The 27,390-nt window shown below is 46.0% G+C and overlaps 1 protein-coding gene and 1 long non-coding RNA gene across 5 annotated transcripts in view; one reads left to right on the forward strand and one right to left on the reverse strand.

Moving 5' to 3' along the window:
- The window catches only part of FNTB (farnesyltransferase, CAAX box, beta), a 73,946-nt gene extending 55,227 nt beyond the window's left edge, over positions 1 to 18,719 (forward strand). The window contains exons 8-13 of one of the 3 annotated variants that reach the window (XM_059914452.1): positions 1,892 to 2,021; positions 5,015 to 5,147; positions 7,909 to 8,058; positions 11,360 to 11,471; positions 12,912 to 13,026; positions 17,207 to 18,719. In XM_059914452.1, coding sequence (XP_059770435.1) covers positions 1,892 to 2,021; positions 5,015 to 5,147; positions 7,909 to 8,058; positions 11,360 to 11,471; positions 12,912 to 13,026; positions 17,207 to 17,338 — 772 coding nt within the window. In that variant the 3' untranslated portion in view covers positions 17,339 to 18,719. The remainder of the gene's footprint in view (positions 1 to 1,891; positions 2,022 to 5,014; positions 5,148 to 7,908; positions 8,059 to 11,359; positions 11,472 to 12,911; positions 13,027 to 17,206) is intronic. The other 2 variants (XM_059914453.1, XM_059914454.1) reach the window with 2 other exon arrangements.
- LOC132359799 (uncharacterized) lies at positions 257 to 27,277 on the reverse strand. 2 transcript variants are annotated; one of them, XR_009500938.1, is made up of 5 exons: positions 26,881 to 27,277; positions 26,051 to 26,194; positions 22,205 to 23,005; positions 7,211 to 7,397; positions 257 to 753 (listed from the first exon to the last, which is right to left on the reverse strand). It is a non-coding gene; the product is annotated as an uncharacterized LOC132359799 (long non-coding RNA). The 2 variants fall into 2 exon arrangements; XR_009500939.1 differs by lacking the exon at positions 257 to 753 and adding an exon at positions 1,485 to 2,363.
- Between the last annotated feature and the right edge of the window lie 113 nt (positions 27,278 to 27,390).

Consider the following 27,390-nt stretch of genomic DNA (forward strand, 5'->3'; position numbering starts at 1 on the left):
GTTTATCCTTTTTTAAAATTCCTTTACTTTCATTTTACTGGACTCTTGTGTTCAATCAGTTATATTTAACTAGAAGATACTCCCAAAGAATTTTTCTAAATTGCCCTCATGCATGTAAAAACAAAGGGATGGAAAGTGGAATATGTAAATATTTGTATATTGTGTGTGTGTGCATGCGTGTATGTGTGGAGAGAAAGAGAGACTGAGACATAGAAACTCAGCTGGTGAGAGGAACTAGGAGGCCAGGCTCAGCAGGAGTCGTAACTTTTTATTGTTTATTCTTTTATACTGTTTTATTTTTATTTTTTTAACTCAAAAAACATTTTTAAAGGTAAGTTAAGAAAAAAAAAATTCAGAGGTCCCTTGCATGTTCTTCACTCATCATACCCCTCAAACTTGAGCTGTTCCTATGCTCCGTGAAGCCAAATGCACTGGAAAGAAAACTTGGATTGTGTGTCTTTGGGTGGTGGTGGGGTTAGGGGATAGAGGATGCTGAAGAATCTGTTCAGGGGATGGTAGCCAGTTCTTGACTCTGCACTCTGTGCTGTGATCTCCCTGGGCCTTGGGCCTCTCTGAAAAGGTCCTCTGAGTTCCCAAGGCCTCTCCTTTAACGAGAGGTACCTGGAAGACGGGAGGTATTACAGGTTCCTTTCTCTTCCACCCGGAAGTTGGATTAAGTGCTCATCCACCTGTGCACCTGTCAGGATTTGTGAGGCAGACACACCTGTAGGGAGTGTGACTCTATGTACATACCTGTAGATCATTGGAAGTAAAGTTCTATGTTATATGAAAACATACTGAAAAGAAAATCTCTTATTTCACAGATAAATCTAACCGCTTATAATCCACCACTAACCACTCATTTGCTGTATATGTTTCCAGAATTCCAGAAAAATCATGCAGTATATTATCATTTTATAACTTTTTCATGTAATGTATTTGGAACATTTTTAAGTATACTTCTGTAGCATTATTTTAAATGACCGTGTAGTATTCTGTTATACGGTAATACCATAATTTATATAACGAGTCCCTTACTGTTGAGCTTCTGAGTTGTTTCTAATATTTCACTGTAATAAATGGGAATACAGTAAACATTCTTACAATCTGATTTTTGAACACATTTCTTGCTTACTTTATAGGATTAATTCCTAGAAATGACCCTATATTGCTGAGCCAAAGATTACTCATGTTTTTATGACTAGAAAATACACTCTTAATATATAGTCTAATCCCAAATAATAATTATTATGATAATAAAGTAATTTGAAAATGTAGGAAATTGTAATTTAAAAAAATAAGTTTACTTTGAATAGTTATAAAGGTATATATTTTTACTATAGGAACTTTTTGAAAATACAGAAAAATAAAGAGGAAAAATATCAGCAATAGACCTGTACTAAAAGATAACCAGAATTAGCAATTATTTTTCAGTTTTATTTTAACCTGATGGTTATCACACTATACGTATGATTTTATAACTTTTTCCAAAAAGTAATGATTTGAGGTACTATGTTTGTTACATTAGTAAACTATGTCTGAGTTTCCTTTTTTTTTGAGGAAAAGGCATTTCTAAAAGTTAATTAGCATCTTTCCATTCATAGTTGCAGTGTTGTTTGTTTTATTAATAGAAGTATAGTTGATTTATAATGTTGTGTTAGTTTCTGGTATACAACAGAGTGATTCAGTTTTATATATATATTCTTTTTCATATTCTTTTCCATTATAGTTTATTACAAGATATTGAATATAGTTACAGCTATTGAATATAGTTACAGCTATTGAATATAGTTGCATTAAACTAAGCAAACTCATCCTTTGCCATCCAGGGTGGTCCTGCACTTGTGCTTATTGGTTGACACTCAATCTGCTTTTCTCAATCTCCTTCCAGGTGTCAGAATTGGGAAGGTGGAATTGGCGGGGTGCCTGGGATGGAAGCCCACGGCGGCTATACTTTCTGTGGCCTGGCCGCACTGGTCATCCTCAAGAAGGAACGCTTCTTAAACTTGAAGAGCTTATTAGTAAGTACTTGGTGATCCGTCTTCCTCTCAGGCCCCAGGCCCCCGGGATGTGACTGCTCAGGCATGCCGGCTTAAGGGACGGTTGGCTGTGGGAAGGGCTAACAGTTCCTGCCTTGAGCTGTGAACTAACAGTCCTGTAACGAAGCTTCAGATGCAGTTGCTGGAGTGCTCAGCACTGTACCAAGAAAGTGCAAGGGGTGAACATCTGTGCTCGGTTTCAGTTCCCTTCTTCCTGCTTTTCCATCTTCCTGCTCTGAACTTTCTGTACAGTGTGTTAGGCCAATTCCAGAGGCTTCTTGAATCCCTCAGACATCTGGTATGGGCCAGAGTACCTTCCTCCTACTTCAAAGAGAAGTATAGCTTCAGCCTCTTAAAATTAGAGGTTATCATGTGCCTTAGAAAGATTCTCCTGGGAGAAGAAGTTATGAGAAGAGCTTTGAGGCACTTTGAAGCCAAGCTTTTATTACCTGCTGCACTATGTAAACGTTTAGTAACTACCTTTACATGATCTAGGCACAGCCGGGTAATGCACAGAGCAGGTGGCCCAGGCATTTATGTCCCGACTCCAAGCTCCTGCCCAATATTCAGAATGAACTCAGAGCGCAGTCAGCTTCAGGGACTTGTTAGATTATAGCTAAATTATCATTGGAGGCCTAGTACACAAACACACACACACAGAGCCACGAAGGAGCTATCTTTGGGGAAGCATTTATTCCCTCACCAAGACCTCAAAGCAAACCAGCTGCAACTGATATTCATCTCCTCTCCCCAAGTTCAGATGTCAGGTTCCTATCATAGGAACCATTGTGAGACCCATCTTGAGCTTCCAAGACAGTTTCTATTATACTCTATACAGATATGACCAGCAACATTTTGTCCTCACCTTTTAGGAAGCCTCCTATAGCATACTCTTCTTGAAGGTTCTTACAGCCTTGAAGGTTTATGTCAAAATGGCCAACTTTGTGCACAGACTTTATCAAACATTTTGAAAACTGATCACCAACAAGGCGTGAAACATAAAATCTCCATCTCCCAGGCAGAAATAAGGAATAAGCAGATGCCTCAGTTACAATAACAGTGTTCTGGATTTGAACCCTGTCTGCGCCACTTCACAGCCATATGACCTTGGGAAAATGGTCTAATCTGTTTTAACTTCAATTTTTTTCCTCTGTAAGGTAGAAGTAACAGTTCTTTGAAGGTCAAAGGAGAGAACATGTAGAAACAGCCTGGTACATAATAGGTGCGACCTTCTTATCCAAACTGCTCCCTCCCCTCTGTTTGCTCTGGGAGAACTAGGACCCATATTTGAAGGATTTTATGAATTCATATAGCCAAGGGAAACAGAATAAATCCATGGATTTAGGCACTGGGAAAAATTAATTAGTCTAGGTTAGAAACACTTAATCTGTGGGGCAAGTAAAAGTGAAGCATGGACTCCCTGCTGTAGTGCCTGTTTCCTTGAGTAATGCTTCGCCTGCTTGCATTAAATGGCATCAATCCTAAAGCGCTGGTTCATTCAAGACTGACTGGGGATATATTAGTGCCTGCACCTGCAGTGCAGTTTTTCTGTGTCTTTTTAAGAATTTTGGATTGTGACTCTCTATGGGTGGGTGTTACTTTGAACAGGGATATAATCTAAAGTCTACAATTAGTAATTAAAGGAGGGCTGGACTCCTCCTTCTGAAGAGAGTCCTTAGTGACTCCTTTCAGGAACTCAGTCTAGTAAGAACTTAGGTACAGGGGAAATACCGTACTCTGTACCTTTCAGTTTGGTGAGGCAGCTCCGTGAGTCACTGGCAGGTGGCTGGAACTGCCTTGGGGGGCTGGGAGGGAAGTGGAGATATTATCTGCCCGGCCAGTTGGTTACTCATTCCTCGAGGCCAAACCCTTCACTATCTCCATATTCATAGTAGAGTGTGTTTAGAAAACTTGGAGATAAGTGAGGAATGCATCACGTGTGACCACAGAGTGACACCAAGAGCCATTTTACAGGTTCAGAGTAAACTCTTTTCTTCTGTCAGCCAGCCAGTTTCCCCTGGGATAGCAGAGAGGCTAGACCACACAGAGCCATCTTCGTTCACCAGGGCTAACGGCTTCTGCCCCCAGTCCTGGGAGAGACAAGGGCCATGCTAAGAAATCTTGGATGGGGCTTCCCTGGTGGTGCAGTGGTTGAGAATCTGCCTGCCAATGCAGGGGACACGGGTTTGAGCCCTGGTCTGGAAAGATCCCACATGCCGTGGAGCAACTAGGCCCGTGAGCCACAACTACTGAGCCCGCGTGTCTGGAGCCTGTGCTCCGCAACAAGAGAAGCCGCGATAGTGAGAGGCCCGTGCACCGCGATGAAGAGTGGCCCTCGCTTGCTGCAACTAGAGAAAGCCCTTGCACAGAAACGAAGACCCAACACAGCCAAAAATAAAAATAATAAATAAATTTTTTTAAAAAATGTCATCTTTAAAAAAAAAAAAAAAGAAATCTTGGATGAATTTCCTCAGGTGCCAAGTAAAAGTCAAGAGTAGTTTGAGATCATCTGATGACTTGTAGCACAAAATTCCATTTATCTGCTTTTAATAAACTTCCCCGAGCAGGGAAAGTGAATAGAAATGAGCCACTGGTGGTCTGGCCTTAAACTTCCTAGTTACACCTTATTTTTTAAGAGAGGCTTGCAGGTTTCCTTTCAGGCCAGCTTGGCGCACTTGTTCTCTCAGCACCAGAACCCACCTGGAACCCGGGAAAAGGTGGTTAGCTGTCTGTTAGGCCCTGAGCAGAGATTCACGCTGGTTGCCTCATGAGGGTTAGACTAGATGTTGCACTGTAGTGTAGTCTGTGGCAGTGAGGGTGAGAAAGTCCGAGGCCAGAGCACCAGAACTCGGGTGCCAGGAAGCCAAGGGACGGGACCCCCTCCCTCCCAGATTGGCCTCTGGGGATCTGGGCTTGCTGGATTTCGTGTCTCTTTTAACCTACCGCTGCCTCTCCCTTCTCTGTCTCACGCTCAGCAATGGGTGACAAGCCGGCAGATGCGGTTTGAAGGCGGATTTCAGGGCCGCTGCAACAAGCTGGTGGACGGCTGCTACTCCTTCTGGCAGGCGGGGCTCCTGCCCCTGCTGCACCGTGCGCTGCACGCCCAAGGTGAGCCCGGTGGCTGTGGGCAGGGCTGGGTGGCTCCCGCCAGCTGCTGGCCGGGCGGAGGCCAGGGCGCTTCGTTAGAGGGGTTGAAATAGGCTGTCTGTCCTGGGTTTTGAGGTGCCCAGCGTGGCCCTTCCCGCCTCAGGCTAGGATTCCATCCCAGTGGTTTAGGGGCCACTGCTGCTTCACTCTGGCTGTGGCTAGTGGGGAGGCAGGTGCCTGGCTCTGCAGTGCCCAGCACCTCGACTCCGTGTTGAAGCCATATGAAGTTTCCGATGCAGAACTCTCTGTGTGTCACGTCAGAACTGAAAACCCACGCTACGCACATGGTCACAGCAGTGACAGAAAGGCAGTTGCGTAAGCGGGCAGAGAGCCAGAACCCCTGGGGCAAAGACCCACCGTGCCTGGCTGGCTGCGTGGTTCCCGCCATTAGAAGTGTCGTATTTTAGATTCACTGAAGAATCCTGGATGCGGGTTTGTCCCCCCCCCCGCCCCGCACCACTGGAGCGGAGAGACCTGGGTTCACCTGTGTGGAGCCTCAGATGGGAATGCAGATCCAAGCAGTGAGACAGAGAGCAAACTTCTGGGAGCCTTCCCTTGTTACCTCTACACATCTCAGCCCACTGGCTGCCTCCGGAATCATCTTTTTCATTTATTTTATGTGAGAACAGGGTGTCTTGAGGAAACCAGTGGGAGAGGGGAGGTCTGGAGGCCCTGCTGGGCGCGGATCTGGTCTTGGAATGAGATCCCTTGGCCCAGAGGGAAGCTTTTCTTTGGACTTAGTAGTTGGGTTATTCACTGCTCAAATGTAGAATATGAAATTCTTTTCTACTTCCCCCATCCCCCGCCCTGCCCCACACACGTTTTCTTCTTGTTTGGCTGTTTTTTTCTGAGCCCCTTTCTTTCGTTTCTTAATTTCATTTAAGTTGTGGCCACTTTGGGTACCGAATTGAAGTCAGCAGAGCCTCTGTCCTGTCTCCCCATCACCCCATCCTCCCCATCGTGGTCTGTCCTGAGAGTCCTTGGCCTGGAGCCCCCGGGCTTTCAATTTCAGGGTGCTGAGATATGTCTCAGCTGAGATACGTCCCCTGACTCTGGAACCTGCACGGTTTCTGGCTGAACACTATAGTAGGGAAGTCAGAAGTCCCCCGAGAGTCTGGCATTTCAAAACAGAAATAACTTGGGGTTTTAGTGATCTCCTTATTTGGAACTGGTGAGGTCAGGCCTCTGGGTCACACCGTCAGCCTTTCACAAACCTGTCCCTGGCAGGATTAAGATGCAGTCATTCTGCAGCTGCCAGGAAAATCTAGTGAGGGCGTAACAGGAGGGCTACCTGCCAAAGTCTTCAAGGGGGCCCTGGTTCACATTTTGTTTATCGTAGTGCAAGTTCTGGAGGACTAGTCATATTCAAAGCTCTGCCTGTGGGAAAAGTTAGTTGCCTGTGAATCTTGGTACTTCCAGCTTTTTTCACTGCCTGGAAGGAGGCCCATGTTAGGCCCGAAGCTCACGTCTCAGCAAACAGTGGACCTGGACTAGGCAGGGGTCCGGAAGACAGGAGTGTTTTGAGTGGCGGGCAAAATGCTGACGTTGGGAGTCAAAAGGAAATGCGACGTAGAACGATATTCACAATATACTGTGATCAAAGTTAGGTTTCAAAGCAGCATGTATGTAATTCCATTTTCAGTGAAGAGTTGACTCCAAAAAATTAAATGGAAGGTATCTGGGTTGTGAAATGACAGGTGATGTTTGTTTTCTTTCTTTTTTACTTCTATTTTCTAATTTTTCTACAATTAATATATCTTTCTTACATAAAGGAAAACAACAAAAGTTATTTTACAAAAGAGAAATTCTATGAACAAAACTAGTAGCAAGGTGGGGAAAATATTTGGATAAATGATGAGGAGCTTAATTTCATTTGAGAAAGTCATACCAAGCAGTAAGAAACATGAACAACCCAATTGAAAAACAGGCAGAGGATCTGAACAGACAGGTTCAGAACAGACAGAAAAAGAAGAACAGATATTATTATAACTTCTACTACAGCTGCTACAACTACTAAGACTTACCATGTGCTCACTGCAAGCCAGGGGCAGAACTGAGTATTGCACATATATTTTCTCATTTGATCCTCCAAACAGCCCTATGAAACAAATACTATCCGGGAGTTCCCTGGTGGCCTAGTAGTTAGGATTCCGGGGTTTCACTGCTGTGGCCCAGGTTCAATCCCTGGTCGGGGAACTGACGTACCACAAGCTGCATGGCCAAAAAAAAGAAAAAGAAAAAGAAACAGGTTCTATCATTATTTCCATTTTACAGGTGAGGAAACAAAGTACAGCATGGGTAAGTGACTTGCTTTATAATACCTGATTGCCAGCTATCATGGTATCAGAGCCCTGCCATCTGTAGATGGCCATTAATCAGACAAAAAGGTGATAGTTAAAGAAATGCAAATAAAAACAGTGGGACCCTATTTGTTTTTACTATCAGATTAGCAGAGATTAGAAAATTTGATACCCTATGTTGGGGAAAGTGTGGGAAAACAGGCACTTTTCACTGTTAGAGGGGGTGTAAATAGGTGCATCATTTTTTGGAGGGTAGTTTGGAGATACCAGTTTAAATTATTTAAACCCAGTGAGGGCACTGGCAGGAATTTACTTGCACAGACATTGCAGAGGTTGTGTGTTGAAGTGGAGTTTTAATAGCAAACAACCCAACTGCCCATCAAAAGGCTAACAGTTAAATAAATTATGATCTCTTCATACAGTAGCTGCATTACAATGGGCTCACGTGGAAAGCTCTCCAGGACACAACGGAAAGTGTCAAAGGCCAGGCCGAGAACAGTCTATCTGTGTGCACACAGGCTGGCATCCACTCAGCTTTTCTGGAAGTATACACAACTCCCCTTTAACAATGGGTACCTTTGGGAGAGGGGGTAGGAGATGGAGGGAGGGAAATGTACTTTTCCTATTGTACTGTAGGCTGCTTTTTTTTTTTTTTTTTTTTTTTTACCATGTGTGTTACTACTTTTATTTTAGTAAGTGAACAAATACATTTTTAAAAGGTGATGATGATGATCATACTGATAACTATAAAGATGACATGGGACTGGCACACTGTAGCACATGAACCCAGGCCAATCCCTATCTCTTCCGTAGCCCATACGGTGACTGCCTTACGTATAGAAGACAGTATTTGAGTACAAGAACAAATTGCTATTAATATCTTTAAAATATCAAATGCTGACTAAATTAGTGAGTCACTTTGTTTTTGTGGAGCAGTAGGGTAGCAGCAGGCCTGTGAGTTTCTGTTTGGATTGATAGTTACTAGTTGCTGCCATGTTCTTTGGGATGTACCCCAGGCTTTATTTGTCCACCTGTTAAATTGAGCTACCTGTGGCTGTACCTGTCAGTTACTGTTTGAAAAACTTTTGATTTCTCAGATAAAAGGAACCTTTGAAATGCAGAATGACATTATAATGGGGATCTGTGTTTTAAGGGAGAGATGTAAGGGATTTAAAAGGCCGACTCCAGTGCACAGTTACCACCCTGTAATCATATCTCCCTTCATCTCACCGTAATTATGTGTGTTGATGTGCAAATTCAAGATCTCAGGAAGTTCCTTGTCGAGTTTATGAACTTTGAGCCTTTAGACTTCAATAATGTAGGGGGTAACTGAAACACTCTGTAATCTTTTTAATAATAAACATAGCATTTTCTTTTCAGATTCCAATTTTAGCGATAGGTTATCATTTACCTTAAGGTAACAGTCTTTTATTTCTTATAGGATATGAAGTAAAGGTATATTTTGTACAGATGTTAATGCAGTTATCCTAAAGTTTAGTAAATATGCTTTTAAAAATTACAGCTTTGTTGAGATGTAATTCACATACTGAACAATTTACCCATTTAAAGTGTACAGTTCAGTAGTTTTTAGTGTATTCAGAGTTGTGCAACCATCACTATAATCAGCTTTAGAGTTTTCATCACCGCCCCCCCAAATCCCTGTACCCATTAAATGTGCTTCTTAAAAGAAGAAATCACAAAGGAAAAAATCAACACTGTGATTACAGCATATGTGTAAACTATATTTATGCAATTAAAAAACCCCATATAACCAAAAAAGTAGAGCCAAAAGGGAGAAATAGGTATACCATATGATACAGATAGAGAGTAAATATAGTAAAAAGCTAGATTAATAAAATTGACTCTTGGATCTCAGAAGACAAAGGACAGACACTCTCAAAAGGAAATAGAACTAATAAGCAAAAGTTATGGGAACAGTTCAGCCTAATTAGTAACTAAAGGCATGCGCATCAAAACAAATGATCAGGTACTGTTTCTTTTTAACATTTTAATTGCTGAGAACTTTTTTTTCCACAGTAACCAGTGCTAGAGGTAGTACAGGAAAATCTTAAATTTTGCTGGCAGCTATATAAAGTCTTAAAGCAGTTTATCAGTATCTATTAAAAGCCTTAAAAATGTTTATTCCCTTTAACTGAATCATTCCACTCCTGTGAATCTACTTGAAGAAAATAATCCTAGACATAGAGAAGATTCACAAAGATGTTTATTGCAGCATTTTTTATGATTGCAAGGAACTGGAAACAACCTTGGAAACAAGATAGAGTGAAGTCCCATCATATATGTATGTATCTCCTACAGAGTCCCCTGTGCTCACAGGTGGAGAAAGAACAAAGAGGAAAGTAATTAAAATAGTGTGAGCGCTTCCTTCTGTAAGCCTGTGTGCCAGGCTGAGCATGAGAGGGGGGACCTGAAAGTGCTCCTCCTTCCTTTGGCTCAGTTCCCATCTGCCTCTTCTAGTGTGAGCATCTCAGGGGCAGGGTGGGACTCGGGTGGTGAAGATGAGTGGTTTTTGCACGTGGCCCCCAAACATCAGCTGACCGTGCACCTCATCCAGTGCTCAACCCAGGAGACGGTGATCACTTTCCGACTGCACCCATCTCTCTTCCCATCTCTCCTCCCATCTCTCATTTAAGAAATCTAAAAATGACTATTTTCTATAGTATTCTATATATATAAATATGCCAAAATTAACTATTTTGCCTACATATTCTCTTTATGTACCACATTTACTATAAACTTTGATGAATTTTTACCACAGAAGATTCTCTACTCATATATATGAGAGTTTGGATCCAGAGCCTATATTGATGCCATTACCTTATGCTTCCACTTAATGAAATGCTATATGGCTCTTTAGAATGATGGTTATGAAGATTATGTAGCAGAACAGAAAAATGTATGCCTGTAGAGTTAAATGAAAAACATAAGATACAAAATTATCATAACCTGTATAGGAAAATGCATAGAAACACAAAAAGACTGGAAGAAAAATTAGCTTTCGGTTGTCGTTTACAGATTGTTTGCTACCTTTGTAGCCCAGGTATCAAAGTATAAAATTAACCAGAGACTTAATGCACATTCTATATGTGTATTCCCACATAAATGTTTCCGTGCACATCTATCTATTGATTATTTGTCCCTCCTCCACCCTTGATAACCGTGTGGTCCACAGGAGTCTCTGACTGCTGATTAAAGTACTGCTGATTGGCAGTACTTTAATATTATCACCAGAATTGCCAATTTCTGCTTGGGCTATCATATTATATGATGCAGGAGGGTGGTTATTAGAATGCTTCTTAGGGAAATTTTTTGAGCCAAAAAACTAGTTGGAGAATTCCCTTTACAGATAGACTAAATCCAGGCTAAGACAAGTATCAATAGAAAAAACAGACATTATTACCCCATTAGAGTTCACTTGGCTAATTAGAGTCTGGTTAGCAAGTTTCAGAGATGCACTGGAGGAAATGTCTTAAGAAGCCCAGGGAAAGGAATTGTGAACCAAGTCAGGAGCAGTAGCAGAGGTCAGTCTGGTAAGCTGAGCTAAACAGTTTGTCCATGCCTGCAAGGGACATGGTTTAGGGTGGTCATCCAGGGTAAGGGGACACTTCAAGTAAAACCAGTGCCGCTCTGACCTGCTGCTCTTTGACTCTTCAAGGTTCAGGAGAAGGGACGTGTCTCGGGACTTGGGTGAAGAAATCAAGTGTCCCAAGAATGTAGTTTTCAAGATTAGTCCAAGGAGAATAGAGGGAAACCCTGACAGTTCCTAATGGATCCTAAAATACAAAGAAGTCATTGATCCTTTGCTGGACTTCTCCTAGGCTCCAGCCCACACTGATCCTTTGTCTTCTGCAGGTGACCCTGCCCTCAGCATGAGCCGCTGGATGTTTCATCAGCAGGCCCTGCAGGAGTACATTCTTATGTGCTGCCAGTGCCCCACCGGGGGGCTTCTGGATAAACCTGGCAAGTGAGTGCCTTGCCTCTGGGGAGGGAGGGACGGGGCGGGGAGAGAGGGGTGAGCACCTCAGGCCTACTCAGAGCCAGACGGGGTGGGCCTTTCCGTGCTGCTGCTTAGTGCACGTGTGGCATGGGAGGAAGCAGCCCAGCTGGGAGCACCCCCATCCAGTGCCATCCATCCATCCTGGCCCCTCCAGTGCTCTCCTTTCCCCAGCTTACTTGCACCCCCTCTCCAGTTAGGTAAACAGATTGCTGTGTTGGTAGCTTTTCTTTCCTCTTTTTTATTTTTATTTATTTTTTTATAAATTTATTTATTTTATTTATTTATCTTTGGCTGCGTTGGGTCTTCGTTGCTGCGCGCGGGCTTTCTCTAGTTGCTGTGAGCGGGGGCTACTCTTCGTTGTGGTGCGCGGGCTTCTCATTGTGGTGGCTTCTCTTGTTGCGGAGCACGGGCTCTAGGCGCATGGGCTTCAGTAGTTGTGGCTCGCGGGCTCTGGAGTACAGGCTCAGTAGTTGTGGCACACAGGCTCAGTAGTTGTGGCTTGTGGGCTCTAGAGCACAGGCTCAGTAGTTGTGGCTTGCGGGCTCTAGAGCACAGGCTCAGTACTTGTGGCACGCAGGCTCAGTAGTTGTGGCTCACGGGCTCTAGAGCACAGGCTCAGTAGTTGTGGCTCGTGGGCTCTAGAGCACAGGTTCAGTAGTTGTGGCTCACAGGCTCTAGAGCACAGGCTCAGTAGTTGTGGTGCACAGGCTTAGTTGCTCCGTGGCATGTGGGATCTTCCTGGACCAGGGCTCAAACCCGTGTCCCCTGCATTGGCAGGCAGATTCTTAACCACTGCGCCACCAGGGAAGCCCCTCCTCTTATTTAACCAAACTGATTTAAATAGAAGAGGATACAGGATTTTAAAACTCCTGAGTGTCATAAACAGAGATTACAATCAAGGCAACTATTACCGAGTAGATTCAATACCTTTAGGTGCCATACTAAAAGAAAAAGGGAAACCAGTCAAATCCTGTTCCCTTTGCTGCTCACTGCCCACTCCCCCAGCACACACACACCCTGCTGCCTCTGCATCCTGGTCCAGCTGAAGGCCAGTCCCCAGCAATTTATCAGGAAGAATTTGGCCCATTCCTAGAAATTTTGATGTGGGATTTTTTTTTTTTTAAACTGTATTAATTTAGCCAGCACTACCCTGGAGAGCCCTTTCCAGAAGACAGCTGACAGGACTGACTGTAAGGTTACAGTTCCTGCTATGAAGCAGGGCAGAAGGATGGGGCTCTGAAAAACGCTGCTGGGGGAAGCCAGGCTTCGAGGTGCGTGGAGGGTGGGATGGGACGCGTGAGTGCTCCCCGGGCCTCTGCGTCTGTGCGGTGGCCTTGTTGTCAGAGGCTGTGCTGGGGCCGGATGGGGAGCAGAGGACGCCTGCTCAGAGTCACCCCATCCTTCCAGGTCCCGGGACTTCTACCACACCTGCTACTGCCTGAGCGGCCTGTCCATAGCCCAGCACTTCGGCAGTGGAGCCATGTTGCACGATGTGGTCCTGGGTGTGCCCGAAAACGCCCTGGTAAGGTGGGATGGGGGGCTTACCACTGCTTCTCCACAGGGCCCCCAGGATGGGGCTGGCAGGAGAGCAGAGCACCCGCTCTTGGCCTCCAGGACCGGCTGCACGAGGACACGGACAGGCTAGTGAACTCACCGTCCCCACCCTCTGTCTGCAGCTCGTTCTCCATTCATGAACATCTGGCTGGCAAACTCGAGGTTCCAGGCGAGGGTCCAACCTGTGACAGAGGCTTTGTGCCTTTGTCCCACAGCCTAGGACCCAGACCACTTGTAATTAGTTCCCATCTCCCAGGAAGCTGGCTCAGAGGTAGCGAGTTTCTGCATCTGCAGCCAGCAGCCCTCCCCATGTGGCTGACCGTCTTCTGGAGCTCTCAGCTTGCGGCCATCCCTCCGGAGAAGCCCTCTCAGACCACCTTCTGTAAATGAGATGCCCCGAAACACTCTGCCAGAGCCTGGTTTGTGCCCTTCATAGCACCAGCACGATTTGTCATGCGTGTGTTTAACTGGGTTTTATCTGCTTCCCTCAAAAACTGTCAGCCCCGTGCGGGCGAGCTGTTCACCCCTGCATCCAGCCCCAGGCCAGCCTGGCCGCAGGAGATGCTTGTGAGCCTAGCCATGATCCTGAGACTCAATTCCGGCTAAGACTGTCTACGGCTGTCAGATGATGGGGCCTGTGCAGATTGTCATGAAATATTCCAACAGAAGAAACACAAATGGCCAGTAGGTGGATGAAAAGATGCTCAGCCTCACTAGTAACTGAGAAAATCCAAGTAACAACCCTTCAGCTGTTTCAAGTATTTGCCTCCTATGCAACCCTCTTCCGTTCTTTTCCCTCCCTCCTTCCTCAGCGTAACCCCATCCTAAATTTGACATTTATCATGCCTGCAAATGTTTTTGTGCTATTACTACATAGGTATGTATCCACGAACTATATAGAGTTGTTTTGTATGCTTTCGAATGTTTTATAACAGTATCTACCCCACCATTTATTCTGCATACCTTTTCTCACCGACCATTACCCTTTTGAGGCTTAGTCGTCTTCATATATGTTGCTCTAGTTTATTCATCTTAACTCCTGTATGGTATTCCCTTGCCTAAGTGTACCCCAGTTTAATTTTCTAGTCTCCTGTTGGTTAACACTGAGATGGTTTCAGATTGTGCTATTACACAAGATGTTGCAGTGAACATTCTCGAGTTACAGTTTCTGAGAGAGATACACCTTCATCCTCACCAGATGGCCCTGAACCTCGCCCCTGTGTGCTTGGGTTATTTAACGCTCACGCGGCACCAAGATAAGTTGCTCCATAGTCAGACTTTTCCTTTCTGCCAACTTGACAGATGTGAAATGGTGTCTCAGTTTTGTTTTGCATTTCCCTGATTACTGGTGAAGCTGAGCATCTTTTCAAACGTTTGTTGGCCATTTGTGTTATGTCTTCTGTGAATTGCCAGCCAGCTCCTATCCTCTGCTCATTTTCGTATTGATTTGTAATTTTGTTTGCTCTTTTCTTATGTATTTGTAGGAGTTCTTTGTGTGTTCTTGATACTAATCCTTTGTCAGTGGTGTGTGTGTGGTGAATCTCTTCCAATTTGTGACGTGTCTTTTCACTTTGTTTTTAATGTTTTTGTTGAATAGAAGATTTTAACTCTAAAGTGAGTAATTTTATTTGCCTTTTTGGTTTTTGAGGGGTTTTTTTGGGGGGGGGGCATTACTTAAGAAATCTTTTCCTACCCTGAGGTCATAAATATATTTTCTTCTAAACAATTTAAAGTTTTGCTTATCCCATCTAATTTTTTAATTCTCTTGGAATTGATTTCCGTCTATAGTGAGGGTGGGATATAATTTTATCTTTTTCCCATTTTGGTTAACCAATTGACCGGCACCATTTATTGAAGTTTACAACCTTTCCTATTGATGTGTATGACATGTGTGTCACATACTCAAGTTTCTGTATATGAGGTGACTGTTTCTGGACACACTATTCTGTTGGTCTGTTTGTTATCTTCGCTGTCTTAAGCAAATCTTAAATGCAGGTAAGCAAGTCTCTCCTACCCACCTCATTCTTTTTCTTCAAAACTGCTTTGGATATTCTTTGCCTTCTGCATTTTAGGATTTCCTGTGCATTTTAGGATCAGCTTATCAAGTTACACACACACAAAAAAAAAACTAGTGGAATTTTTATTAGAATTACATTGAATGTAAGATTAATGGGAGGGAACTGACTTTAACATTAAGGCTTCCCATTTATAAGCACAATTCTTCAGATTTTTTACATTTCTTTTAATGGTCTTTTATCATTTTCTCCATAAAGGACTAGCACATCTTTTGTTAGACTTCTGTCTAAGAAATTTATAGTTTTTGTGTCTATTGTGACTGGAATATTTTTCTCCATTTTATTTTGTAATTGGTTGTTACTAATGTATAGAAATGCTATTGATAATTATAGTTTAACTTTGCACCCAGCAGCCTTGCTGAATTCTTTTCTTTTTGGCTGCTCCACGTAGCTTGCGGGATCTTAGTTCCCTGACCAGGGATTGAACCCGGCCCCCTGCAGTGGAAGTGTGGAGTCCTAACCACTGGACCGCCAGGGAATTCCCTCTGAATTCTCTTGATAGTTGTAATAGTTTGTCTATAGAATCTCTTGGATTTCTTATTTAGAACATAATGTCATCTTCAAGTAAGGAGTTTTGCTTTTTCCTTCCTGATTCTTAAGAATTTTATTTCTTTTCTTGCCTTGTAATGTTGGCTAAAACCCCCATGGAGTGTTGACTGGAGGTGGTAATAGAAAGTGTTCTGATTGTAATGGGAAGGTTTCTGTAATTCCATCATTGAGGAGGATGCTTACTGTGAGGTTTTGGTAAACATTTCATATCAGGTTCAGGATGTTCCCCTCTGTTCCTGGTCTACTGGGTTGTTTTTTTGTTTTATTTCAGTCATAATCTAGTGTTAAATTTTATTGAATGCTTTTTTCTCATCTGGCTTTTCTCCTTTAATCTGATGTTGTGTTTTGTTAATGCATATTCTGATGTGACCTTGACGTTATGGGATAAGCCCTGCTTGGTGATATAGAGTGTGGGGGGTGTATGTGCTGTTCTAACACCTGCTGGATTCACTCTGTTGGTATTTTTGGCTAGTATTTTTATTTAGGATTTTTTGCATGTGTGTTCATGAGAAAGACTGATCTAAAATTCTGTTTTATTGTATTCTTTTCCAGTTTGTGTTTCAGGATAATATAGCCTCATAAAATTAGACGGGTGTCTTCCTACTCTACTTTTTCTTTGGAAAAGTTTGTATAAGTTAGAGATTATCTTGTAAGCTAACACTTGCTTGAGAAACCATGTAGGCCTGGTATTTTTGGGGGGGAATGGTGGTAGCAGAAAAAACAATTGTTATTGATTTAACTTATTCATATAGGTTTTAAAGAATTTCTTCTTGAGCAATTTTGAAAATTCGTATTGTTCTATAAAACTATTCAGTTTATCTGAATTTTTATATGTTTTCTCATGAAGTTGCTCATAGTGTTTTCTTAAAATTTTTTAAATCTCTTGCAATTATGTCCCCTTCTTCATTGTCCCAGGGTGGAAGAGTCCTGAATACTGGCCTAGGATTGTGCCCTGTCTCAGACCAAAGTTTATTTTGGGTTTCTGTGGTGCAGTGGGTTAATATAAAATAATTTATATATGGCCTGACACCTTTACTGAAGTGTAACAGGGTTGTGGTCCATTTTCTTGATTATAAATATAGATGCATGTTCATTGTTTTAATAATTGGAATATATATAAAAGTATAAATAAGAAAATTTAAAACAGTCATGTCACGGTTCCTATTTTGGCATATGTCCATTTTTTGCCTATTTATATAAATCACATCTATCAACACTTTAAAAAGTAAGTTTGGGATAATATCACGCATACTGATTTCCTCACTTAATATAAGTATTTGCCAATATCATCAAATATTTGAAAGCATGTTTTTTAATGGCTCTATAATATTCCTTTGTGTCCCACATACTGTAACATGTTTTTACCAATACCCTGTTGTTGAACATCAGGGCCTTGTGAGATCCTAGCGCATCTCTGATGATTCCTTATGTTACATTTTTACAAGTGCATTTAATGGGCAAAGGCTGTGCACATTTCCAAGGACCACTGGGGTGATTAACTGGCATCTGTTCTTCTCTTTGCAGCAGCCCACTCACCCTGTGTACAATATTGGACCAGATAAGGTGATCCAGGCCACCATGCACTTTCTGCAGAAGCCAGTTCCAGGCTTCGAGGAGCATGAGGATGAGGCAACAGCAGAGCCTGCCACTGACTAGAGGACACGGTGTGCCGCAGCTCTGTGTTCACCCACCTCCCCACTCAGACCAAGGTTTATACATTTCGATACATACTGCATTCTGTGCTGCACAAGCCTTGGCCGCTGTGAAGCTTGGTCCTCTGTCCTTTCTTGTTAAACAAAACAAAACTGATGGCTCTGTGTTTAGAGAACACAGTGGTGTGGTTTTTAAAAAATTCTTTCCACTCCTGTCCAACCAAAAAGTCTTCAGCCACGCGGCATCTGAACCCGCTCTGGCCTGGCCAGGGTTGGCTGGGGAACAGTGCAGCTCTCCAGTGCGACCGTCGCATCGCAGCGAATGATGTTTGTGAGTGTTACGGCATCCGGAGTTGCTGCTGCGATTCCTCCTTGTGCCACCGTTAAGTCACCAGGAAGGTGGCCTCCGTGGGCGGAAATAAGTCTGCTCCATGCCTAGGCAGGGGCTTTGGGTCCCACCAAAATGAATTCTCCAGGAAAAAAACATGGTGGCACTTCACTCAGAGGTGCCCGAGGCGCTCACCTCCCAGCCTGGTTACTTGCAAGGGGAAGGAGCTGGGGTGGGAGGAGAAAGGTCTCGGGAGGTGTGAGTCCCTCCCTGTCCACACTGGGCACTGACCACACATCTCCAAGGCCGGCTTGGGCAGGTACATGGGCAGGATTTGCTTCAGCCCCACTTGTGGTGACTTAGACCCGGGAAGCCAATTATGAGTGGAAAATGAACCTCTAGTTCAACTCTGTGCCAGAGGAAGCAGCCCCAGGGTCCACCCACTCAGCCCCCCACCCCCACCCCAGGTGCCCTGAAAAGGCCCTCTGAGGACCGTAAGGCAGCACCTTCAGCCTGTGGCCAGTCTGTTTCCGTCTTCCACCGACTCCCAGCCCACCCTCCTCAAAGACGGTGTTGTCTTCTCTTGCCCCAAGTATTAACACTACTAAGAAAAAGACTTTCACCTTAATTTTTGACTCAGGATTTATTCACATCCTGCCCACTCCAGGCTCAGAGAAATAAAACCAAGCGCTAGATAAGCTGGGTGCTGCTGAGGCAGTAGCACGTAAACCTGGCCGGGGCAGGGCTGAGCGCTGCCTGGCGTGTTCAGCCTGGCAGGGCCTCTGCTGCCCTCACAGAAGAACCCTTTCTCAGTCAGTGGGGTGTTGAGGAGTTGGCTCACTTGTCCACTGCTGCGGTCACAGCGAGCTCCCTGTCGCTGGTCTGGCCTTTCTCTAAGCAGCCGTGGGCTGTGGGCAGATGGGGGCCTGGAGATGCAGCATAAGGCTCTTCTCAAAAACTCTGGCCATCTGCTGCCTCTAATTCCCTAGTGCTTTGGTGTATTGGGCTATGTATTACCTCCTTGAAATAGTAAAAGAATAACCTTTTCTATGATGTCTCTCATTTGTGACTGGTACCAAGAAAATTCTCCGAGTGCCCAGTGTTCGGAGTTCTGCAGCTTGCTCGTGGGTCGCCAGTCTCCTCCCGTGTGCGACTGCAGGCCGGGCGAGTCAGTAGTTACAAAGAGGTCTGACTTGCCTTCCTCCCTCACATCCCTTCTCCAGTCGAGGACAAGGAGGGGAAAAGCCCCCCGGAGCACTTCAGTTTGTCCCAGCACTCCACACAGTTTCACGGTCTGGGAGTCTGTCTCCTCCAGCTGGCTACGAGCAGGGTCTGTGCTCCCGAGCCCTCAGGCAGGCACTCAGCAGCAGGTGGGGTGGGTGACGTCCTGGCCAGGGGCAGGGCGGAATCCTGTGTCACCTGGCGTCCCTCGTCTGGGAATAGACCCTCTCCCAGGGGGAAGCCAAGAAGGCGGGTGCTCTGTGGCCTGCCCCTCCTTGACAGGAAAGGAGAGGGTACCCTCGGAGGTAGAGCATAAGCCAGAGCCACGTCCTGGAATGTAATTCCTGCCCCCATGCTGTTTTTTGCTGGGATAACAAAAGTTCAGGCTACAAAGCAACATATTGAAATGCACCCTTCCCATCACTACAACAAAAGGCCAGACCCTCTAACACCACTAGCCTCAAGGTATTACGAGATTAATTGCAGTGATAATTGGTGTGGTTAAGAGACAGAAGGGATTGCTTCAGTCTGAACTGGCTTTATACCAAGGAGGGAGGATTTGAGGTGGGCCCCAAAGGGTAGGGGAGTTTACACTGGCATATCCATGAGACTTCTATCTGCTCCCATTTGGGTCTGGAGGGTTTCCCAACTTAAAGAGCATTCAAAGTGGGTCCTGCAGGTAGATTCTCATATTTATCATGTGGATCCTTAAGTTGGAGCCACTTACATAGGATTCAAGGTAGGTTGCCCCAAATAAATATTTCCCCTATCAATAAAGAAATATAAGCCGACTACAGATCTCTATATCCAGATGGGCCCCAACGTCCCCCTTGGAACTATCTCAGACCCACCTTGAATGCTGTGTAAGTTGGGAAGCCTTCCAGACCCTACGGTGAGCAGAAGCGGGACCTTGTGGATAAGCCAGCGTGAACTTGCCTGAGAGAACAATACCAGTCAACAATATTCCTAAACTGCCCTCTGTTTGTGGTATCGTTTCTGAGTTAGAAGCCACTAGTTAGATTCTGGCCACTGTGTTGTGACAATGCAGGAGTGTCCTTGATGAAGCCACTTCTCAGGAAGACCTCACACAAAAGCAGAGGCCATAATATTAAATAACAGTTCCACGATGTCCTACCATGGAGGACTAGCCTTAGATCTTGGTATGTTGCCTCCTGGTGATTTAACTTAGCAGAGAGATGGAGTTTAGAAACCCCTGGCAGGGTGGTTGCTTACATGACCTTGGCTATTTCACCAGTATTAATTATGCTGTGCTTCTGGCAGGAGCTTGATAGCCGGGAACTAAACATGGAGCTTCTTGAGTGCACTATATTGTTGGTAGAAGTGGAATCCATTGACATCAGAAGTCAGAGATGTACAGATAACAATGCTGACATTCCGTTATGAAAGCTGAAGAACTTGTCTCTTCTTCCCACCATGTTGACATTGATCCCACCTCCCTATGGAAGAGGGTCACTAGACTACGTGCAGGAAATAGCCAGCAGCTTCAGCATCCCGAGTCAGAGGAAAGGGTAATGGCTGGGGTGGGAAATGACTGTTCTTAGGCCTGCAGGCTTCCTAGACCCTCTGTGGCCAGGGCTACTAAGATACAGGCACTGCGGAGACCAAATCTTAACAAAGACATAGGATGTCTCGTTCACCGTCTGGGATAAGTTCGGTACAATGAAAGTCTGCTCTCCTAACGCTGATAATAGGGCTTGATATTAATACAAGGATACAGAGGTCTATGGTGGACGGCTGTTCAGTGTTGCTTTCATTTGGGGATTCAGGTATTCATTTTGGGGAAGTATTTTGCTAATATTTTATTCTTCCACGATTTACACCAGGGGGCAGCAGACTTTCTCTGTAAAGGGCCAAATTACTAAATATTTTAGGCTTTGCAAGCAACTACTCAACTCTGCTTTACAGCTGCAGACAAAGCATGGCTGTGTTCCAATAAAACTTTATGAAAACATGGTAGGCCAGATTTGGTCCATGGGCTGTAGTTTGCCTACCCCTGATCTAGCCTAAATCCCATCCATATTCATTTAGCATTCTTCTACATCTTTTCATGGCTGGGATGCTTTCCATGTACATAATATTAGTGTTAAATGACAAAATGTACTTGGTAAAGTTCGGCCCAAACATTTTAGCCACCCACATGCACTGCTCAGGGCATTCATTGCCCTTGAACAGGAAGGAGAATTGTATGATTTAAGGAATTGTTGCAACTGACAGAAAACCTGACCCAAACAGGCTTAAAGCAAAGAGGAGATGTGTTGATTCATAAACTGAATCGTCCAGGAATTAGCTTGGCTTTCTGAGTGGCTTCAGTGGCTTTCCTTCCATCTTTCTATATCGGCTCCAGTCTCAGGCTCTCTGCATGTGGTTCTAAAATGGCAGCAGCAATAGCTCCAGACCTTACATCCTCTTAGGGTCAAGTTCAGCAGACAAGAGCAGCTGGCACTTTCTTCCCAGTGAGTATCATTGCATTTCACTGACTTTGATCAAGCCAAGTGCCTTTCTGAGATGCAGTCCTGTGGCCAGGAGATTACAGTGCACTGATTGATCAAATGCTTCTCCCATGAGTGGGAAATGGGGCTCCATCAGAAGCACATAGTCCAAGAATGGGGAAGGAATGAAGCCCCAGTGCAAATTAGGGTTGTAGCCAAAAGGGGGAGATGGATGCTAGAGAGGCAAAATCACCACGTTCTCTCCAATCTCTCCAGTGGTGGATTCTAGAAACCTGTAGTGGACACTGTGGCATCCATTCCTCCCCTCCCCAGCTGTGGCAGCCAAAAGACTTGTGTGGGTGTGTCCCCCCTCCTACCTCCAGGCTGGGCCCTGATTGGCCTAAGCCAATCATTTTAATCCATCCCTCTGCTTGAGTAATTTGTTCAGGTTTAATAATAACCCAGGCCCAAGCCAATCAGCATGGTTTGTCCTAGCCTCAGTGACTGATTCAGAGCCAAGGATGTGGCCTAAAATAGACCAAAGAGAGAGAAGCCCTGGACCTTTGATGACAGGGGAAAAGCAGTTCTCTCCTATTAGGGATGGTGGAATGTGTGGCCTGGGACTCCGACAACCATTTTCCTACCTAGAAGGAAGCCAGCCTTAGAGGCCAGTCCACACAGACTCCCTGAGACACTTACCGAGAAACACGGCCAGAACCCTGTCACACGACGCCTGCAGCCTGGATCTGCCTCTGCATTTTTCAGCTGTGTAAGCCAGTGTGAGTTGGATTTACTATTTCTTGCCACCTAAAGCATCCTGATACATACAAAACTCTGTTGCGGACTAGCCCCAGAGCCATGAACTCCTTACCTGCTGCCTGGAGAACGCTGATCGCTCTTCTCACCTCCATCCAAACAACCCCTGAGACAGCCTCCTGGTCACCGTCTCTCCTCATTTGATCCTTGACTCAACCGCATGAGGCGGGTGAGGCAGGTGTGTCTGCATTTTACAACTGGAGAAGCAGGTCAGAGAGCTTGAGTGACTCACCCAAGGTTTCCTAGCTATCAAGTAGTGGAGTCTGAACCTGAACCCAGACCTGCTGCCTCCAAAGCCCATGTGCTTCCACCACCCCAGGTCTCTGAAATGGGTGGTCTCGGGGGTGGGGAGCAGTAGCTAAACCTGCATGAGTTAGCTCCAGGGCTGGACGACCGAGGCCCTGAATGCTTGCCCCCATCTTCACCAGGACAAGGATGGTGACAGCGAACAGCAGCGGCAGGCTCACCTCACCCTTCTAACCCGCTGCCCACTGTCTGTCAGGTCCCTGGCATAGAGCAACGCCCCCTGCACCAAATGCGTGCCACCCCAGTGCAGAGTGTGACGCTGCGTGAGTCACAAGCAAGGCCCCGGTGAGTCAGTCTTCCCGGGAGCTGACCACAGCCAGCCTTCTCCACTCCAGTCCGGCATGCCTGACTGGTTCCTGGACATCCTCTTTCACTTCCTCGCAATAGCCTCCTTGCCTCTGCTTTTTACCAGCTGGTGCAGCAGGTTCAGAGGACGGGGCCAGGCGGCTGACGATCCTCCCTCCTACTTCCCGGGCACATCCAAGGAGACCAGGCGGGCGGGCAGAGTGCTCACTGCCAGCCCAGCTTAGTGGGAAGCTTTCTCTGCCCCCTGCAGAAACACAGATGTGGGAAAACAACAACAATGACAATAGTGCATTTAAAAAAATAAACTTTCACTGAGTTCCCATATACCCCTGAGTCAGTTTCCCCTCTTGTTAGCATCTCATATAAATATGATACATTCATCCTATAACTAATGGGCAATATTAATATATTAACTAAAGTGCATACTTTGTTCAGAATCCTTAGTTTTTAACCTGATGTCCTTTCTCTGCCCCAGGATCCCATCCAAGATACCTCATTACATTTAGTCATTATGTCTCCTTAGGCTGCTCTTGGCTGTGACATCCTTAGACTTTCCTTGCTTTGAGTGACCTTGACAGTTTTGAGGACTCGTTAAGTATTTTGCAGAATGTCCACCAACTGGGATTTGTGTCCATTTTTTCTGATTAGACTGGGTCTGGGGGGAGGAACACCACAGAGGTCAAGTGCCCTCTGATCACATCCTATCAATGGTACATGCTATCAACATGGCTCATCACTAATGCTGTTAACCCTGGCCACCTGGCTGAGGTTTGTCAGGTTTCCCCACCATAAGGTTCCTCTTTCTTCCCCTTCCCCTGCTGTTCCCTTTAGAAGGAAGTCCGTGTGCACAGCCCGCACTTAAGGGATGGGGAGTTATGCCCCACATCCTTGAGGGTAGAGTAGCTACATCAATTACTTGGAATTCTTTTGTTTGGGAGGTTTGTCTATGCTCCATTTATTTATTCAATCATTTATATCAGTATGCACTCATGAATATTTATTTTATACTTTGGGTTATGTATCAGTGTTCCAATACTATGTTTATTTTAATGCTCAAATTGTTCCAGCTTTGGCCATCAGGAGCTCTTTCAGTTGGCTCCGTGTCCCTTTGCCATACCCACACTTTCTTACTTTTAATAATAATGCATTTTCCATCCCTTTTCTTTCAAGAAGTATTGCATGTTGGTAATCGTTGACATTGGGTAATGGGTACATTAGGGTTTTTTTTTTTTTTTTTTTTTGGGCGGTGTTGGGTCTTTGTTGCTGAGTGCGGGCTTTCTCTAGTTGCAGCGAGCGGGGGCTACTCTTTTGTTGTGGTGCACAGCCTTCTCATTGCAGTGGCTTCTCTTGTTGCGGAACATGGGCTCGAGGTGCACGGGCTTCTCAGTAGTTGTGGTGCGTGGGCTTAGTTGCTCCGCGGCATGTGGGATCTTCCCAGACCAGGGCTCGAACCCGTGTCCCCTGCATTGGCAGGCGGATTCTTAACCGCTGCGCCACCAGGGAAGTCCCTACATTAGGGTTTAGTATTCTACTCTCACAACCTTTGGTCACATTAAATTCTTTCCATAATAAAAGGTATTGCAGTTTTGTTATCTTGGATGCGGGACCTCATGTTGCCATCTGCTGTACCTGTGATGGCCTGGGCCGATGAGACAAAGCGGGTGACAGGAGCCTGGGACTTCAGCTACCAGAGTCAGAGCAGGCTCAGTGGCACAGCTCTCTCAAGGGGAAGGCTGGGTGCACCCTGGGGCTGCAGGGACTCTGCTGCCCAGGCGTGCTGACCAGTGCCTGGCAGGAGCGTGGTGAGTGCCCTGCAGTGGCCCCCCTGTGAGGCGGATGATGACGGGGGTGATGACATGAGTACCCTGGAGACCTGCACCATGCTCCCAAGGAAGGCGAATGCTTCACTGGTCTCCACCCCTCGAGTCCCTCCCCTCCGTCTCGAGAGCAGTGGCTGCCTTGGGCCTGGATCCCACGGTGGCCAGTCTACATGGTGGGATGTGAATGGTTAGCCAGCCCGTGCAGGGGGCAGGCTCTGGCCCACCTTCCTTTCACCCATAGCCTCCACCCAGCTTCTCTGCCGGCTGCACCGGAAGCCCTGGGCTGGTTCTGTTCGGGCAGGAAGGAGAGCGCAGCAAGAGCTTGAGAAGCGATGACCTGGCCCTGTTCCCTGCCCCTCCCACCTGCCAGCCCTCTCTCGTCAAGGGCCCCAGACTCTGAACTCCTCTGGCCTTGTAGCCCGGACATGCACACTTGTGCCACGTGCATGAGTCTGGTCTCCAACTCCTCTAAGCTTCTTGGCGGCAGGGCCTAGGCTTCATTAGGTGCCCTGAATCTCCCCAGTGCCTGGCACAGGGCTGGGCTGAGAATACGTGCCAGTCAAATACCCATGGATTGAACTCATGCAGACGCACCCTCAGGACTGACCTAACAGTGCTCAGAGATGAACATACACACATGCTTGTGTCTGTGTGTGGTGCCTGTGAGAGGCCAGGCACTGTGCTTGGGGTGCAGTAGCAAGCACGAAGATCACACCTGGCCTCATGGGAGCTCCCAGATGGAAAGGCCTGCCGAACCGTTCATGGCAGCTCTCTGCAAAGGAGAGGGCCCTGGACTCACTACCTGGTTGGGAAACAGTCAAGTCATTTGAACCAGAGTTCCCCTACCCGAAGTCTCCCACCAGCCTGCTATGGATGTGACTGACATTCCTCCTCTCAGCTGGCTGGCCTTGCTGTGTGGCCTTTTGGTCCAAAGCCGCTGGCCACTGTCCTTTAGCCCCGGCTCTGTCCCTGACACCTCCAAGCCATTGATGACTCCATGTATTTCATTTCCTAAGTTGAGATATTTTCAAATGGTAACAGATTATGTCTTGCTGGAATCCCTTCAGAAGTCAAGCAAAGCCTGTTTGTTACCACAGCCTTCGGTATTCAACATATATTTACTGCCCCTTTCTTGTGAGGATTTGAACACACTGAAGGATAGGGTTTATTCACTCCATATTTCAACAAAACTCAAATGTTTGCGTGGCCAGGACCCATGCCGGCAGATAGACCCAAGAATTGTTACATGTGAGTCCTTCCAAAGTGCCAGGCTTTCCAACTTATGCCTTCACACCTCACAATGGCACTTGGTGCTACTGCTGTCCTGATGCCTCAGGAAACCACGGCAGTTTCACCCAGAGCCAGTCCAGATAGGTGGGCTCAGAGCCTGGCCCACCCAGGCACTGGTTCTGAAGCGTTCAGGCTTCCTGTCCCCACCTTGACCCTAACGGAGCAATGACAACACTTACCAGCTGGGTGATGTTTGCTGGGAGAGCCTCCAGAACTCGAGCAGGGGCCTGATGCCATTAGTCCTGCGTACAGCTAAGCCTGCTTCTCAAACCTGGTCCGGGAATGAGTATTTGGCCAATTTGATTCTCTACCTGAGAAATGAACTAGAAAATATTTTTGTTTACCCCCTTCTCGCGGCAAGTGTGGGGCTGTATTAATTAAGCCCATGCCTTAGTAAACCCCAAACTATCGAACCCCACAACTGAAGGACACTGTCTTTGCCCATTCATGATCCAGCAGTGCTTCAGAAGGGTCCTTAGTTCCTACCATGGTTTTTCCACTGTGCATCCAAATGTAGAGGCTGGTAAACTCCTTTTCCCTACCTGGGTTTCCTCCTCAGGCTAGAGAAACTGTTTTGAGCAAAGAAAAGCTCTAGTTTTATGTTCCCGGAGGCTGTCCAGAACGGAGCCTGGCAAACAGGCCTGAGAGATAGCCTTGCTCTGGCTGGCTTATAAACCTGCCTAGTGACAGAGGACAGCCAGTGTGTGGCATAAAAATGGCTGCTGCCCCATGGTATCACCCTTGCTTGGGGCTTCAAAAACAGGTGGCAGGGCAGCCCTCACTAGTGTTGGAGCCCCACGGGGAGAAGGGAAACACCCTCAAGGCAGTGCTATTAATAGGACTGTTTAACAAGCCCCTCTACGCCCCCTTTCTCCAAGTGCAGCCTTAAAGAGCCCGGTCTCAGACCCAGCTGGCTAATTCAGCTGTGACTCACTTTCCCAACAGCTTCCTTTTGTTCCCTGGGTTACTTTGCTGTTGGGAGTTACTTTGCTGAGTGCATGAGACCCACCTGGGAGAGCTTGTTAAACAGCCCGACTCTGGCTGGTGGGCCATGGTATGCTGCAGGTCAGAGGAGCAGGAGCCCAGGAATCCTCTTAACAAGCACCCCCAGGGCACGGCCAAGGATCCACTTTAAGTAACACCACCGTGGAGGCTTCTGAACAATTCTGCCAGGCAGAGCACCAAGTGTCCAAAGTTTAGAGATGCCACCGAGTAGCAGAGGGAGGGGATGACACAGTCTCACTCCGGCTGACAACAGATCTAAGGTACATTCTCCGGTTTTGAACCCTGGAGTGTGTCACTCCAGTTCTGGGGTCGGTCCCCTGCCGTCTCTTTATTCACCCTGCCTTGTACAGGGAGGGCACATCTCACGGGTGGGAAGCATCTGTGAGATACCGAGAAGTCCACCCTCATGCAGTCCGGAGACGGCTGCAGGAGCCGGATTTTTCCGTCTTGCAGATTCAGCCCTGGTCACATGCTCTATGTAGATGACGACAGCTGGCACCTGAGTGCTCCCTTG

Source organism: Balaenoptera ricei, chromosome 2 (genome assembly GCF_028023285.1).
Source record: "Balaenoptera ricei isolate mBalRic1 chromosome 2, mBalRic1.hap2, whole genome shotgun sequence".
Taxonomy (NCBI): Eukaryota; Metazoa; Chordata; class Mammalia; order Artiodactyla; family Balaenopteridae; genus Balaenoptera; species Balaenoptera ricei.